Below are 13,189 nucleotides of genomic sequence, written 5' to 3'. Positions count from 1 at the left end.
TTTTTTTTTTTGAGGTAGATCTAAAGAGACTGCTGCCAACTCACAAATGAGCTCTCTTTCTCAGACGGTGTTTTCACTCACAGGACAGATAAGTAGCACTAGGTGGCCACTCTTTACTCATTGGGCTGGGTTGCCTCTGAGATAGGTTAAGACGGGAAGGAAGGGGAGAGCGGTCTGGCAGAAGGAGCCCTGACTCTGTTGGGGCCTTGGTTCTGCCAGAGAAGGAAGAAAAAAAACAAACAAACAACCATTATTCTACCTGCTGTCAGATCTATTCCACATTACATGGGGCCTTGGGCATGGATGGAAGTCATCATGAATAGAATAGATCTATGAGCATAAAAACAGAACACTGAATTTGACTGGGTGGCTTTTTTCTAGGATATACAAATCTGCCTCATACATATGACCCCATTAGCCATGTTGAGATCTAGAAATGTTAACCTTGGTGTCCTACAGAACACCCTCTGAGCATGGGGTTCTTCCTGGCTACCCATTTGCTGGCCACCTCCACAAAATCATGGAATCTTTTTATCTCAGTTTCCTCATTGGGAAAAATGGGGATAATGACAATGAGAATGTTATGTAAGTTAGCATTGGAATCATAGGGTGTGAGAGTGAAATACCTCTTGGAGATCAAGGCAAGCCTCTCCTGGCAGTGCCCAGAGCACCTTGAACTTCCCCTACCCCAGCACACGTCATGCTTATATACTTATGGATTTCACCGTCTTCCCTGGTATACATGGTGAATTGCACATGAGGAAGGAGCCCCATGTGTCTCATTCACTGCATTAACCCCAGTGCTAGAACCATATAAGGTCCACACAAGGCAAGTGCTGAATGTGACTCTTAAGACTCCTTTAATCTGTAGAGGGGAATGGGTTTTTAACTTTATGAAGCTTGATGTCCAACTTTGGATTATCCATGGTGGTGGGTACAAAAACTATCATATAATACCTAATTTTCTGTCTTGAAAATGCAGCCCTTCTCCTAACCCTGAGTGAACCCTCTGTAGGTTCGAGGCCCTTGTTAGCTCCTGGGAATACTGAGATACAGAAACACAACAGGCTCCAGAGTAGTTTACACTGGAGGAAGACAGTCACCCTGTGCCCACTAAGTTACTGAAAGGCATGAACCCGGGAGGAAATAGCTGAGTGCCACCATATTAGTTGGAGAGAGACAGCAAACTTGCATTTCGGAGAGCTGGGGACACTGTCCTCCAGAAGAATAGGGTTACTTCTTCCTATCCCCCATCACATTCTTGGGTCCCACTTTCAGGCCAGATGTTGCAGAGCTGTTGCATAAAAGGAGATGGATGTTCCATCCTCACCCTGTGCAGTAGCTAATCTCTTTCCAGATGGAAATAAGTAATATTTATTGAGCTCTTACAGTATGCTAAATAACTTACCTTGATTACTTCACTTAGTCCTCCTAACAACTCCGACAGAAATACCATTATTGACCTCATTTTATAGATGAGGAAGTGGAGGGGCGCCTGGGTGACCCAGTCGGTTAAGTGTCTGACTTTGGCTCAGGTCATGATCTTGCGGTTTGTTGAGTTTGAGCCCTGAGTTGGGCTCTGGAGCCTGCTTCAGGTTCTGTGTCTCCCTCTGTCTCTGCCCGCCCCCCCCCCCCCCCCGCTTGTGCTCTGTCTCTCTCTGTCTCTCAAAAATGAATAAATGTAAAAAAAAAAAATTTATAGATGAGTAAGTGGAGGACCCTCCGAAGAGAGTCACTTGCCCAAATCACAAACCCTAGTAAATGCTAGAACCACATGGCTGAATACTAAGCTAGACTTCCCCTCCAGATTCTGAGATAGCGCCACATCCCGCACTCCCTGTATGGCTGATGGTGAAGGTGCAGGGCCAACAGAACATTGCCACAACTCTGCAGGCTGCAGGCCTGTTTCCTCCCCCATTTAATACCCCAGAACCTGAAAACGCCCAGAAGCCACACAGCTGTGGATTCTTCTGCTACTGATAAAGACTTCTTTTAAATGAGTCATTTCCTTCAAAAAAGAGGAAAAACTGTTTTCACATTGTAGCAGAAATATCCACCCCCACCCTCAAATACACATCCTGTCTGACCCTGCTCAAGCCCCCAAACACTATGCCAGGAAGCACCAGTTGCTGGAGGGCCTTGCATCTGGCCTTAGGTTCCTTGTTGATATAGGGACCTGAGGTCACAACTGACCGCAGGGAACCACCTGCCAGAGGCCTGTTCACTTAGTCTGGTGGAACATACATGCCTCCTCAGAAGTTGGCCATCCACCTGGTTGTCCCCCATTTTTCCAGTGGGGCCTTCATTTCTGTCTTGTTCTGTCTGTCCTCCTTCCCTACCAGGCTCTCTCTTCTCTGCCCTTAGCTATGTTGCTCTTTCCCTTATTACCTCTTTTATTCTTCCTTCATTCTTGTTCATTTTCATTTGCACCTTATTTATTGAGCTTGTGTCTGATACATAGGTTTCCATTCTTCATTTCTCTCCTATTCAGGTGGCCCTCTGCTATGAGGGTTGCTTGCTAGCTGCCCAGTAATAAGCTGAACCATCCCTGTGCCCTCCTCTGACCAATCCCAGAGCTTGGGCTGGGTCAAGCTCAGGCTCCTTGGATTTTCCTGCCAACTAGATAATATATTCCTATTTTTTATCAGCTTTATTGAGCATAGTCACATCCAATAAAGTTCAGCAATTTTAAGTACACAGTTCAGTGACTTTTGGCAAATGCATAAATGCATATGATGACTACCAAAATTGAGACATAGAACACTTCCATCACCCCAGAAAGTTTTTTGCCATCAGTCAATCCTCTCCCCTCACCCCTGGCCATTAGCAGTCCTCCATCTGTTTTCTGTCACTAGTTTGGGTATTTTTAAGAATGTCCTACAAATAGCAAAGTAGAATATGTAGTCTTATGTGTCCTGCCTCTTTTACTTAGGATGATGTTAAGATTTATCCATGCCATTGCATGCATCGCTGAGGAATATTACCCTGTGGTTTTACCGCAATTTGTTTATTCATTCACCAGTTGATTGGCATTTGGGTTGTTTCCAGTTCAGGGCTAAAATGAAGAAAGCCGCTAAGAACATTCATGTCAAGTCTTTGTACGGACGTATGTTTTCACTTTACTTTGATAACTGCTTGTGAGTAGGGTTGCTGAGTAGTGCATAAATGTATATTTAACTTTATAACAAACAGCCAACTTGTTTTCCAAAGCAGTGGCGCCATTTTACCTTCCCACCAGCAGCATGTAAGAGTTATAGTTGCTCCACATTCTCATCAACACTTGGTATGGTCAGTCGTTTTCATTTTAGCCATTTTCTTTTTTTTTTAATTTTTTTTTAACGTTTATTTATTTTTGAGACAGACAGAGACAGAGCATGAACAGGGGAGGGGCAGAGAGAGAGGGAGACACAGAATCCGAAACAGGCTCCAGGCTCTGAGCTGTCAGCACAGAGCCCGACGCGGGGCTCGAACTCACGGACTGCGAGATCATGACCTGAGCCGAAGTTGGCCGCTTAACCGACCGAGCCACCCAGGCGCCCCTTAGCCATTTTCCTAGATGTGTAGTGGTATCTCATGGTAGTTGTAACTTGCATTTTCCTGATAATCACTGGTGTTGAGCATCTTTTCATGTGCTTCTTGGCCACTCAATCTCCTTTTGTGGTATCTTTTACCCATTTTTTATTGGATTGTCGTTTTCTCTGTGGGTTGTAAGAGTTTTCTGATATTTTTTCATCTGCCTTTTCTTCTTTCTTCCTCATTCTATCCCTCTGGCTCTGTTTTTTTCTCCCACTGTGTCCCAGTCCCAGTTTCTGACACCTCCCCCACCCCCAGAGCTGTCCACTATCTCCCCTTCTCTCCTCCCTCCTTCTTGGCCTCTTTCCTCCTTGTTCATGGATGTTCTCCCTTCACCTCCAAGACATCTCAAAACCTGAGAATCTGGCCTCACTTCCTCTTCCATATTAGAAAGAACCCCCTAAACACAAGCCCACTGATTTCAGTCCTGGCTAGGTTCAGTGTTCCAAACAGGAGGAAGGACTCCCCGCCCCCAACCCTCCAAATGAAGACCTAGAGAAGTAAAAAGACATAGCCTAGTGTAATGGAGGGATGGCTTTGCATTCTGACATCTTTCTCTTCCCTAAATGATTAATAGTGTTTATAGAAAGAAGGGCTTATTCTACTCAAGCCTAACACTGGAAAGTCATGGGTGTTAAGTGCATCCTGCTTAATCAGTGGTCCAACAGTCTCCACAAACATAAGATTAATTGTTCTCATAACAAGGCTCTCCCTTGGCACAAGTCCCAAGCCCAGCAGGGATTTGTTTTGTCGAGTCACAGGGAAGGAATAGCCCAGCCCAAAGCTGGCAAACTTTTCTTCTCTCTTCAAGAGAACTGGTGTGACAATATTTGATTGCAAAGCACAAAGCACTTTACACAGTGATAGAGAACACAGGATGGGTGACTGTAGAATTTTTTTTTAAGAGCTTGCTGAGATATGCCTCACAGGCCTTGCAGTTCACTCATTTTAAGGTGTACAGTTCAGGGGCACCTGGCTGGCTTAGTCAGAAGAGTGTGCAACTCTTGGTCTCGGGGTCATGAGTTTGAGCTCCACATTGGGTGTGGAGATTACTTTAAAAAGTGTATAATTCTGTGGGGTTTTTTTTATATTTTTATTTATTTTTGAGAGAGAGAGAGACAGTGCGCGAGTCGGGGAGGGGCAGAGAGAAAGGGAGACACAAGATCCGAGGCAGGCTCCAGGCTCCGAACTGTCAGCACAGAGCCCAATGCGGGGCCCGAACCCGGGAACCTCAAGATCATGACCTGAGCCAAAGTCGGACACCCAACTGACTGAGCCACCCAGGCGCCCCCGTGTTTTTTTAAATATAGTCACAGGTATGTGCAACCATTACCACAACTTTATATCATTTCCTCACCTCCAAAAGAAGTCCTGTACTCTGTGACCAGCACTCCAAAACCCTTTTCATCCCCAACCCCTAATCTACTTTCTATCTTTACAGATTTGTCTATTTTGGACATTTCACATAACTGGAATTATATAACACTGTCTTTTGTACCTGGCTTCTTTCATTTGGTGTAATGTTTTCCAGGTTTATGCATGTTCTAGCACGTCTCAATACTTCATTCCTGTTATGGCCGAATAACATGCCACTGTACAGATACACCACGTTTTGTTTGTCCATTTGTCAGTCAATGGGCGTTGGGGTTATTTCCACCCTTTGGCTATTATGAATAATGCTGCTCTAAACATTTGTGTACTAGTTTTCACGTAGACGTATGTTTTCATTTCTCCTGGGTATGAACTAGGAGTAGACTTACTGCATCATATGCTACTTCTGGTTAATCATTCAAGGAACCAGCAGACTATTTTCCAAAGGAGCTGCACCCTATTACCTTCCCACCAGCAACTGCATCAAAGTTTCAGTTTTCTACACTCTCACCAACACTTGTTATCTGTTTGGAATGGTTTTTTGATCCTGCAACTATAGCTTCAAAACATCAAACATACATGCACAGCACACATATAGACAATCATCACCAGAGAACACACATAAAACTACCAAGTCATGCATACCGGCATATACCAGCACATACCTCTAGAGTTCACATATGTATACATAGAACCCCGCATAGACATTTACAATCACAAGCTCATGTACAGTCACAGTGCACATGCCTGTCAGTGCATAGACTCACATGTAGGAATATAATCAGATGTACAGTAGACCAGTGCTGTCACACATGTGCATACGATTGTCATGGGTTGTGAACAAGCATGCACACAGAACCAGAGACACGTGCACTCAATAACGCATTCACTCTTGCCTGAACACACATATACAAATGACAGTTGTGCCCACAAAAGCAGAGTCCTAAAAAAGCCACACATATATAGTTATCATCACTTACGGGGGTGGTAACTGAACATAAATTGAGTGTATTTACTCTGGATGACAAGGAGATGATTGAGATTACCTTAGTCCTTGGTGTACTGGGTAGGAAGATGTTTTCATTCATTTATTTGTTCTTTAAGCTACAAGTATGTATTGGGCACATAGAAAACACAGTGATGAACAAGACATAGTCCCAGCCCTCATGGAACTTATAGTCTAGTGGTGGGGCAGTCAACTGTGGTGTGTGTCAAGAAGGAAATAAATAAGGTAATATGATAAATAGGCAAGGTGCCAGGATAGTAGTTTCCAAGTATTTTTAGCAGTGTTGCTCGCTCTTTCATCCTGGCGAAGTGAACACTATTCAGATTCACCTTCCATAAGTCACTGGATAAACTGGTGTGTGTGTGTGTGTGTGTGTGTGTGTGTGTGTGTGTGTGTGTGTGTGTATTAATACTAGCATTATTAAGAGTGTGGGCTCAGGACCTAGACTACCCTGGTTTAAAATTTGGTTTCTTTCAAATTGGGTGATCCGCAAATTCTCATCCGCAATTAGGGATGCCCATAGTACCTTTAGCAAGGATTAAATTAGCTGATACTTGTAAAGCACTTAAAAGTGCCTAGCCAGTGTCAAGTTCTCATTAGTAGCCATGATATCATTTTCTGAGTGTAGGTTTCCATAGAGGGAGCAAGTGCACTGGGAGGTGGGTCGGGAGAGGCTGGGGGAATAGATCAAGGAGCCCAGTAGTGTCCTGTTGACCAGCTACTGGATGAGTCTTCATCTTCTACCACGTTGGAGCAGTTGTTGGGAAGGCAGCCCTGGCATGCCACCCTGGCAGGCCATAAACCAGTCCATCCCCACCTCACTGCCTCCAGCCACAAACCACAGAGAAGATGCATGATGCGTGGCACTGGGCAAGGCTCTTGGTTTTCAGCTGCATCGGGCCTTTCTGCAGCAGCTCTGCTGTGGGCCTGGCGTGTAGCATTCACTGGTTCTGCTTGACTGTCTTTTCTGTGTAGGTCAGCACTTACCATCCCATACCTGGCTCCCCAGGACATTCCGCAGCCATCGTCAATCTGTCCAGCTCCCAGCAACACCTCTCAGCAAACATGTGAGTAACAAGCTCAGCTCTCCACCCCCGGGTCCTGGCCAGAGAGGCCGCTTTTGCCACCCCTCTGCCTTCAAGCATCACCACTCCCAGACCATCCCATACAGAGAGACAACAAATCCCTTCCTTTATATCCTTCAAAGGAAATAATGCTGAAAAACAGATTGGCAAGCCACATCATCCTAGCTCATTATTTTACAAAAGTAGAAAGGAACTGGAAGACTAGACACCAAAACATTGCTGGGAGATTGGATACTGAGCAATTTCTGTTGTCTTCTTCTAGATTCAAAATGTTGGGTCATAAATAGATGTTGAAATATAGCATTTTGGTGGAGGGAAACCCTGTAGAAGAGAACACCCTCCCCAGCCCCTTTGATAAAACCTTCCAGTGTCTCATAGTTCTTGGAGTCTAGAGGGACTTCTTGATGTCCAGCCTGAGGCCATACATTGGTAACCTGAATCTGGCAAGCCCACATGAGTTACTTTTAATGCTTTTAGTCACTTCCACACCCTCGCTGTGTCTTCACCCCTGGCTTATAACTAGATGTTATCTGCCTGACGCCTGTGTAGACTGCAAACTGGAAAGTCACGACTCTAACCCAAGGACATTTTGCGATGTTACAAACCCATCATCGCCCTCCATCCCTCCATGCAGCCAGCATTCCACTGTCTGCTAACAAACTAAAATCAACTCCTACCTCCCCTCCCCAATGTCTGCTTCCCTGCCTACATTAAGCTAGCTCCTCTGGCCATTCCTGGGAATCAAATATGCCCCCACTCTCAGCAGAGGGAACAGATCAGAGAGTCTTCTGTTCTGACCTCTCCTTTCCCTTCACTTGCTGGCTGCAAACATGTTCTGGGGTGATACATTAAGCAGTATGAAAAAGCATCCTGGGCAGAGCCATAACTTCTAGGTTTGAGACCAGGCTCTGCCACTGATTCTGGGTCACCAACTCCTTTCTCTATCCTAGTCCAGTTTCCCCATTGTCAAAACGCCAAGGTGGCCTAAATTAGTGATCTGAAGCTGTGTGGCACTCTGTGGAAGAGCAGGGATGTTGGCCCGTCCAGTGCTACTTCTATCACTATAGGTCCTATCACTATCACCTGCCTTCCATACCGACATTTCACCATGAAGAAGTTAGTTATTTCTAACCACTGGGTCAGTGGTTCCATTTCCCTTCACTCTTTGCTGGCTCCATGCCCTCCTCCAGGCACGTTCCCCTTCTTCACCCAGTTCCCTTGTCTCCCCAGGTTTGTGGCCCTGCACTCCTACTCAGCCCATGGACCCGATGAGCTGGACCTACAGAAGGGAGAAGGCATCAGGGTCCTGGGCAAGTACCCAGACGGCTGGCTCAGGGGCGTCTCCTTGGTCACTGGGCGGGTTGGCACCTTCCCCAACAACTATGTCATCCCCATTTTCAGGTGCGTGCCCTCTATTCTCGGGCAGCAGAGGTCGGGTCCACTAGGCCTGGGGCCATGTGTGGTTTCACTGCTCAAGGACTCAGTGCTCCTTCGGAGCATAGGCCAAGAAATGGCCTTAGTAACCCCCTAACACTTTTTTCTTTAATTGTAGAAAGTTATCTTTTTTAGAGTTCTTCACATTTTACAAGCACTTTCACATCTTTTAACTCACTGGATATGTTCAAGAGTCCCTCCTGTTAAGGGAGATGTGATTTTACAGATGAGGAAAGTGATGTACAGAGTTAAGCAACCTGCTCAAGAGCTGGGTTTCAGGTTTTCTATAGTATGAACCCCCAAAATTCCATTCATATCCTGCACCCCAACTCTCCTGTATAGCCGAATAATGGGAGCCTGTGATAATCAGAAGACCCCTCAGAGCACCTCAGGAAACTTCCTAAGACACTAGGCCAGTAGGCAGAGTTTCCATGACTCAGACCACGACCTGTCCATCCACACCCCAGGCCAAAGGCTGATTACCCTGTAGGTCCCTGTCCCTAATAGCGTTCCCAACTTTTTTCATTCTCCAGCACACCCGACCCTTTCACTTAAACCACCACCACAGATCCCTGCACTGCCCATGGCTCCGCCTTCCTCCTCCCCACATCCACCCAGGCACAGCCTGGGCAGTGAGGCCATCCCCACACATCAAACACTGTCTCTATGACATAACTCCAAGGAAAGTGACAATCCATTGTACTCTCTGGGGGCAGTCAGAGCTGAAGTCCTATGTCCAGTTTGGGGGAGCTTCATAAAGGTGGGGCACAGTGTCCGGAGGAGGGCCACAAAGATGGTGAGGAGACAGAACACTACACCACAGTAGACAGTCATAGAAACACTAGGATAAAGCTACAGAAGACAGGGTCAGAGGGACCATAACAAGCCTTGGAGACAGGAAATCTATTCCATGAGGGGAAAGTGAACCAGTGGATACAACTTAGAAGTTGGATCTGTAAAAGTTTGCACATTCTAACGCATAGATTTTTTTCCAATAAGGTTGGCTGGTGAGGTGGTAGGACCCCCTTTCTAGGAAGAGTACAGGCAAAGTCTGGGTTTCCATAGATCCAGGCTTAGATAAAAAGATTTCTTCACATGGCAGAAAGTTGAACCGGAAGTTATCTCCTTCAGTGGAAGGTTCTTGGAATTTGTTAGAAAGTTGCAAAATCTCCAAAGGCAAACTAAGGGTGTCTATAACTGATGCTGTAGTCAACAAATATTTATCAAGCATAAACTATGTGTCAGGCACCTTTTTAGACACAGGAGAAACACCAGTGGACAAAACACACAAAATCTCTGCCCACCAGAAGTTACATTCTAGTGGTACAGACAGATAATAAACAAGGTATATAAGTAATGTAAATGGTGTGTTAATGGTAAAGGCCAAGAAGAAAAACAAGAAAAGGATAGAATTAGTAGAGGTGGTGATTAAAATTTTAATAGGTTGGTCAGGGATGGCCTTACTGAGAAGAAGGAAATGAGGCAGGTGTATTCCAGACCAAGGAACAGCAAGTACAATTGCCCTGAAGTAGGAGTGAGCCTGACATGAAGACCAGTAGGACTGGTTTAGAGCAAGTCAGGGGGATGTTAGCAGGAAATGAGGTCAGAATGGTAACAGGTGAGCCAGATCATATAGAATTTCCTAGGTCATAATGAGGAATTGGCTTTAACGCTATGGCAAGGTTTTGAGTGTAAGAGTGACATGATTTAACTTACATTTTAACCAAAATCCCTGTAGTTGCTGGGTTGAGAGTAAGCTGTAGAAAGGAAATATGGAAGCAGAGAAACTAATTAAGAAGATACTGTAATACTCTGGGGCAGAAGTGATGGTGCATGGAGCCAAGGCATTAGCCAAGGAGGCAGGGAGAGGTGGTTAGATTCTGGATATACTCTGAAGGTAGACACTGCAGGATTTTCTGGCAAATCAAATATCAGGTGTGAAAGAATAGAGGAGTAAGGTGAGTCCTAGTTTTTTGCCCCAAGTAACTGGAAAATGGAGTTGCCTTTTACTGAGCTAGAGGGGGAAACCAAGAGGAATGGGTTCTGAGATGTGAGGGGAAGCAAAAGCTCAGTTTGCAGCAGATTAAGTCTTAGATGCCTGTTAGCAATCCTGGTAGAGATGTTGGCAAATGGTTGAGTATACAAGCCCAGCATTTAAGGAAGAAAGTCCAGGCTTGAGAACGTATTTAAAACCCTAGGACTAGATGAGACCATTGTGGTAGGATCAATTGCATTAGAGAGAATGACAGTGAGCCAGAAGCCAAATTGTGTGTGTGTGTGTGTGTGTGTGTGTGTGTGTGTGTGTGTGTGTGTGTGCGTGTATATAATTTACTGTCAAGTTAGCTAACATACAGCGTATGCAGCATGCTCTTGGCTTCAGGATTAGATTCCCTTGTTCATTGCTTACATATAACACCCAGGTCCCAACAAATGCCCTCCTCAATGCCCATCACCCATTTTCCCCTCCCCCCCACCCCCATCAACCCTCAGTTTGTTCTCTGTATATTTAAGAGTCTCTTATGTTTTGCCTCCCTCTCTGTTTGTAACTATTTTTTTCTTCCCTTCCCCCATGGCCAGAGGCTAAAATCTTCATGGAATGAGTGGAGAGGCTGAGAGAGGAAATGGTGACAAAGTGATGCGAGAGGTGGTCAAGTCTGATACTATGAGTCAAAGCTGGGAAGGATTGAGGAGGGTGGGGGAATGGTCTAGAGGTGCCAATGAAGAGCAAGAAGGATATCTACCCTAACTCAGGAACACTTTCTTCCATGGGATCTGACATCAATTCTGTAAGGCCCATGTCTGCTACTAAAGCATTTGCTTATGCATCACGCCTTAGCCCAGTGTCCTGGTTATTCCATGAAAACATCATTAGTATAAGTGTGACCATATAATTTATCATCCAAACTAGGACACTTTTTTTAATCTTTTTTAATCTTTTATTTTTGAGAGAGAGAGAGAGAGAGAGAGAGAGAGAGGAAGAGAGACAGAAGGAGACACAGAATCCAAAGCAGGCTCCAGGCTCTGAGCTGTCAGCACAGAGCCCAACACGGGGCTTGAACTCATGAACCACGAGATCATGACCTGAGCCAAAGTCAGATGCTTAACTGATTGAACCAACCAGTCACCCCCAAACTAGGACACTTTTAAGAAAAGAAGGGGAGACACACACACACACACACACACACACACACACACACACACACACTTTTAATACACCAGGAGAGCAGGTATAAACTAAGACTCTCCTAGGAAAATCTGGACAAATGGTTACCCTTACTAGAATCCATGGAGGATTCCATTCCAGTGTATTCCAAGGCTCCAGCTTCCCTTTCTCTCCTTGGCTTTTCTCCTAGGTACATGTATTGTGTCCTTAGGCAAGCCATGAGCCATCTAGACTCGTCTGTTCAGAGACAGCCACATCAGACAGTGGATGGAGTTTCAGCCATAGGTTGCCATTGAATCTGTCCCTCCCCTCCAGTTGATAGAATCCTGAACATATGTGTATACTGAGGTGCTACTTACGTGGATGTGGGTTTTGCTTCTAGGGAACCAACATTTCCAAAAAGAGAAAATCCCTGTCAGAGTATATTCTCCTGACTGCTGTTAAGTGACAGAGGATTGGTGCTCTCTCTGTGTGAAGTTCTTCTTAATGGTCCTCTGATGCAAAGGAAGGTCCCATCACCAGTAATCTTAGACATGGGTCTACGATGCCCGATTTATCTACCTGGGAGCAGCTCATCCTTGTTGTTTGCCACCCTCTCCTTTTGCTTCTTGGGGCTGAATGATGTGGTCCTTTGTCAGCTTAGTTTCCACTCCTTTTAGCAGGCTGTGTTAGGACTGAGTGGGTTGGACTACATGTGCAAGGCCCCTTTCTGCTCTTTGGTTCTGCATGTGTGTGAGGTTTTCTTCCCATCTCTGTTTTCTGTTTGCAGCGATGCCTCTCACCACCAGCAGCCCCCTTGGGCTAGAAGGCAGCCTTTTATAAAAGAGCCAGGGCTCGAAAGTATGAGGTCCCCCCTGGCCACTGGAACCTTTGCTTTATTAGCATTATGCCCCAATGAACTGGGCCTGCCAGAGCTTGGGGACTAACTCTTTAGAAAGACTAGTGCTGACCCAAATGCCAGGGTTTTAAGATTCAGCAAGTGAGCCTTTTAATTCCCAAGAGAATAAAAGGCAGCTGTGCCCTCCAGAGCGCCAGCCCTCTCTCAATGCTAGATAGTGACACCCACCTGTCCAGCCGAGTTGACCACAAGTAAATCTCTGCCATCGTGACATGCTTTCCCAGGCCCTGGAGGCAGCCACAGGCTCAGACTGTGCAGAACGTTTGTCAAGTTTCCATCTAAATACCCTCTGACTAGCGTCAACATACTTTTCCTCCTTCAGGCATAGTCTTGGTGGGAGGCACAAGTTTCCTCTCTTTTCAGAGGCTTAAGAAACTAGCTCCTCCTTCTCATGTCCCCCTCCTCCTCCTCTCTATCCTGCTCTTCCTCCTATCCTCCCTCTCCTCCTCCTCCCATCACCCCAGCTAAGAAACAGGCTCAGCCCATCTGAGGCTCTCTCTTAGGGCTTGGAAGCTTGAACCAGAGAGGAAAGAATGTGGTTGCAGTTGAAGACCTTTCATGGCAAGAACACAATCAGCAACGTCTGATCAGACCCCTGGCCCCCTATCTCAGATATCTGCTGCCAGACTCTCAGCAGCCTCCCTCAGTTCCTGTTTCCA

At 45.7% G+C, this 13,189-nt stretch overlaps 1 protein-coding gene across 6 annotated transcripts in view; it reads left to right on the top strand.

The window, feature by feature from the left end:
* SH3RF2 (SH3 domain containing ring finger 2) overlaps positions 1 to 13,189 on the top strand; it is a 126,500-nt gene that overhangs the window by 90,081 nt on the left and 23,230 nt on the right. For 5 of the 6 annotated variants that reach the window (XM_053907376.1, XM_053907377.1, XM_019414193.2 and 2 more), the window contains 2 exons: positions 6,926 to 7,017; positions 8,266 to 8,436. In XM_053907376.1, coding sequence (XP_053763351.1) covers positions 6,926 to 7,017; positions 8,266 to 8,436 — 263 coding nt within the window. The remainder of the gene's footprint in view (positions 1 to 6,925; positions 7,018 to 8,265; positions 8,437 to 13,189) is intronic. The other variant, XM_019414188.2, reaches the window with a different exon arrangement.

The sequence above is a fragment of the Panthera pardus genome, unplaced genomic scaffold, assembly GCF_024362965.1.
Source record: "Panthera pardus isolate Hobbes unplaced genomic scaffold, ASM2436296v1 HiC_scaffold_2, whole genome shotgun sequence".
NCBI classification, from domain to species: Eukaryota; Metazoa; Chordata; class Mammalia; order Carnivora; family Felidae; genus Panthera; species Panthera pardus.
Note: the sequence above shows the minus strand (reverse complement) of the source record. Positions and strands in the feature narration are given on the sequence as shown.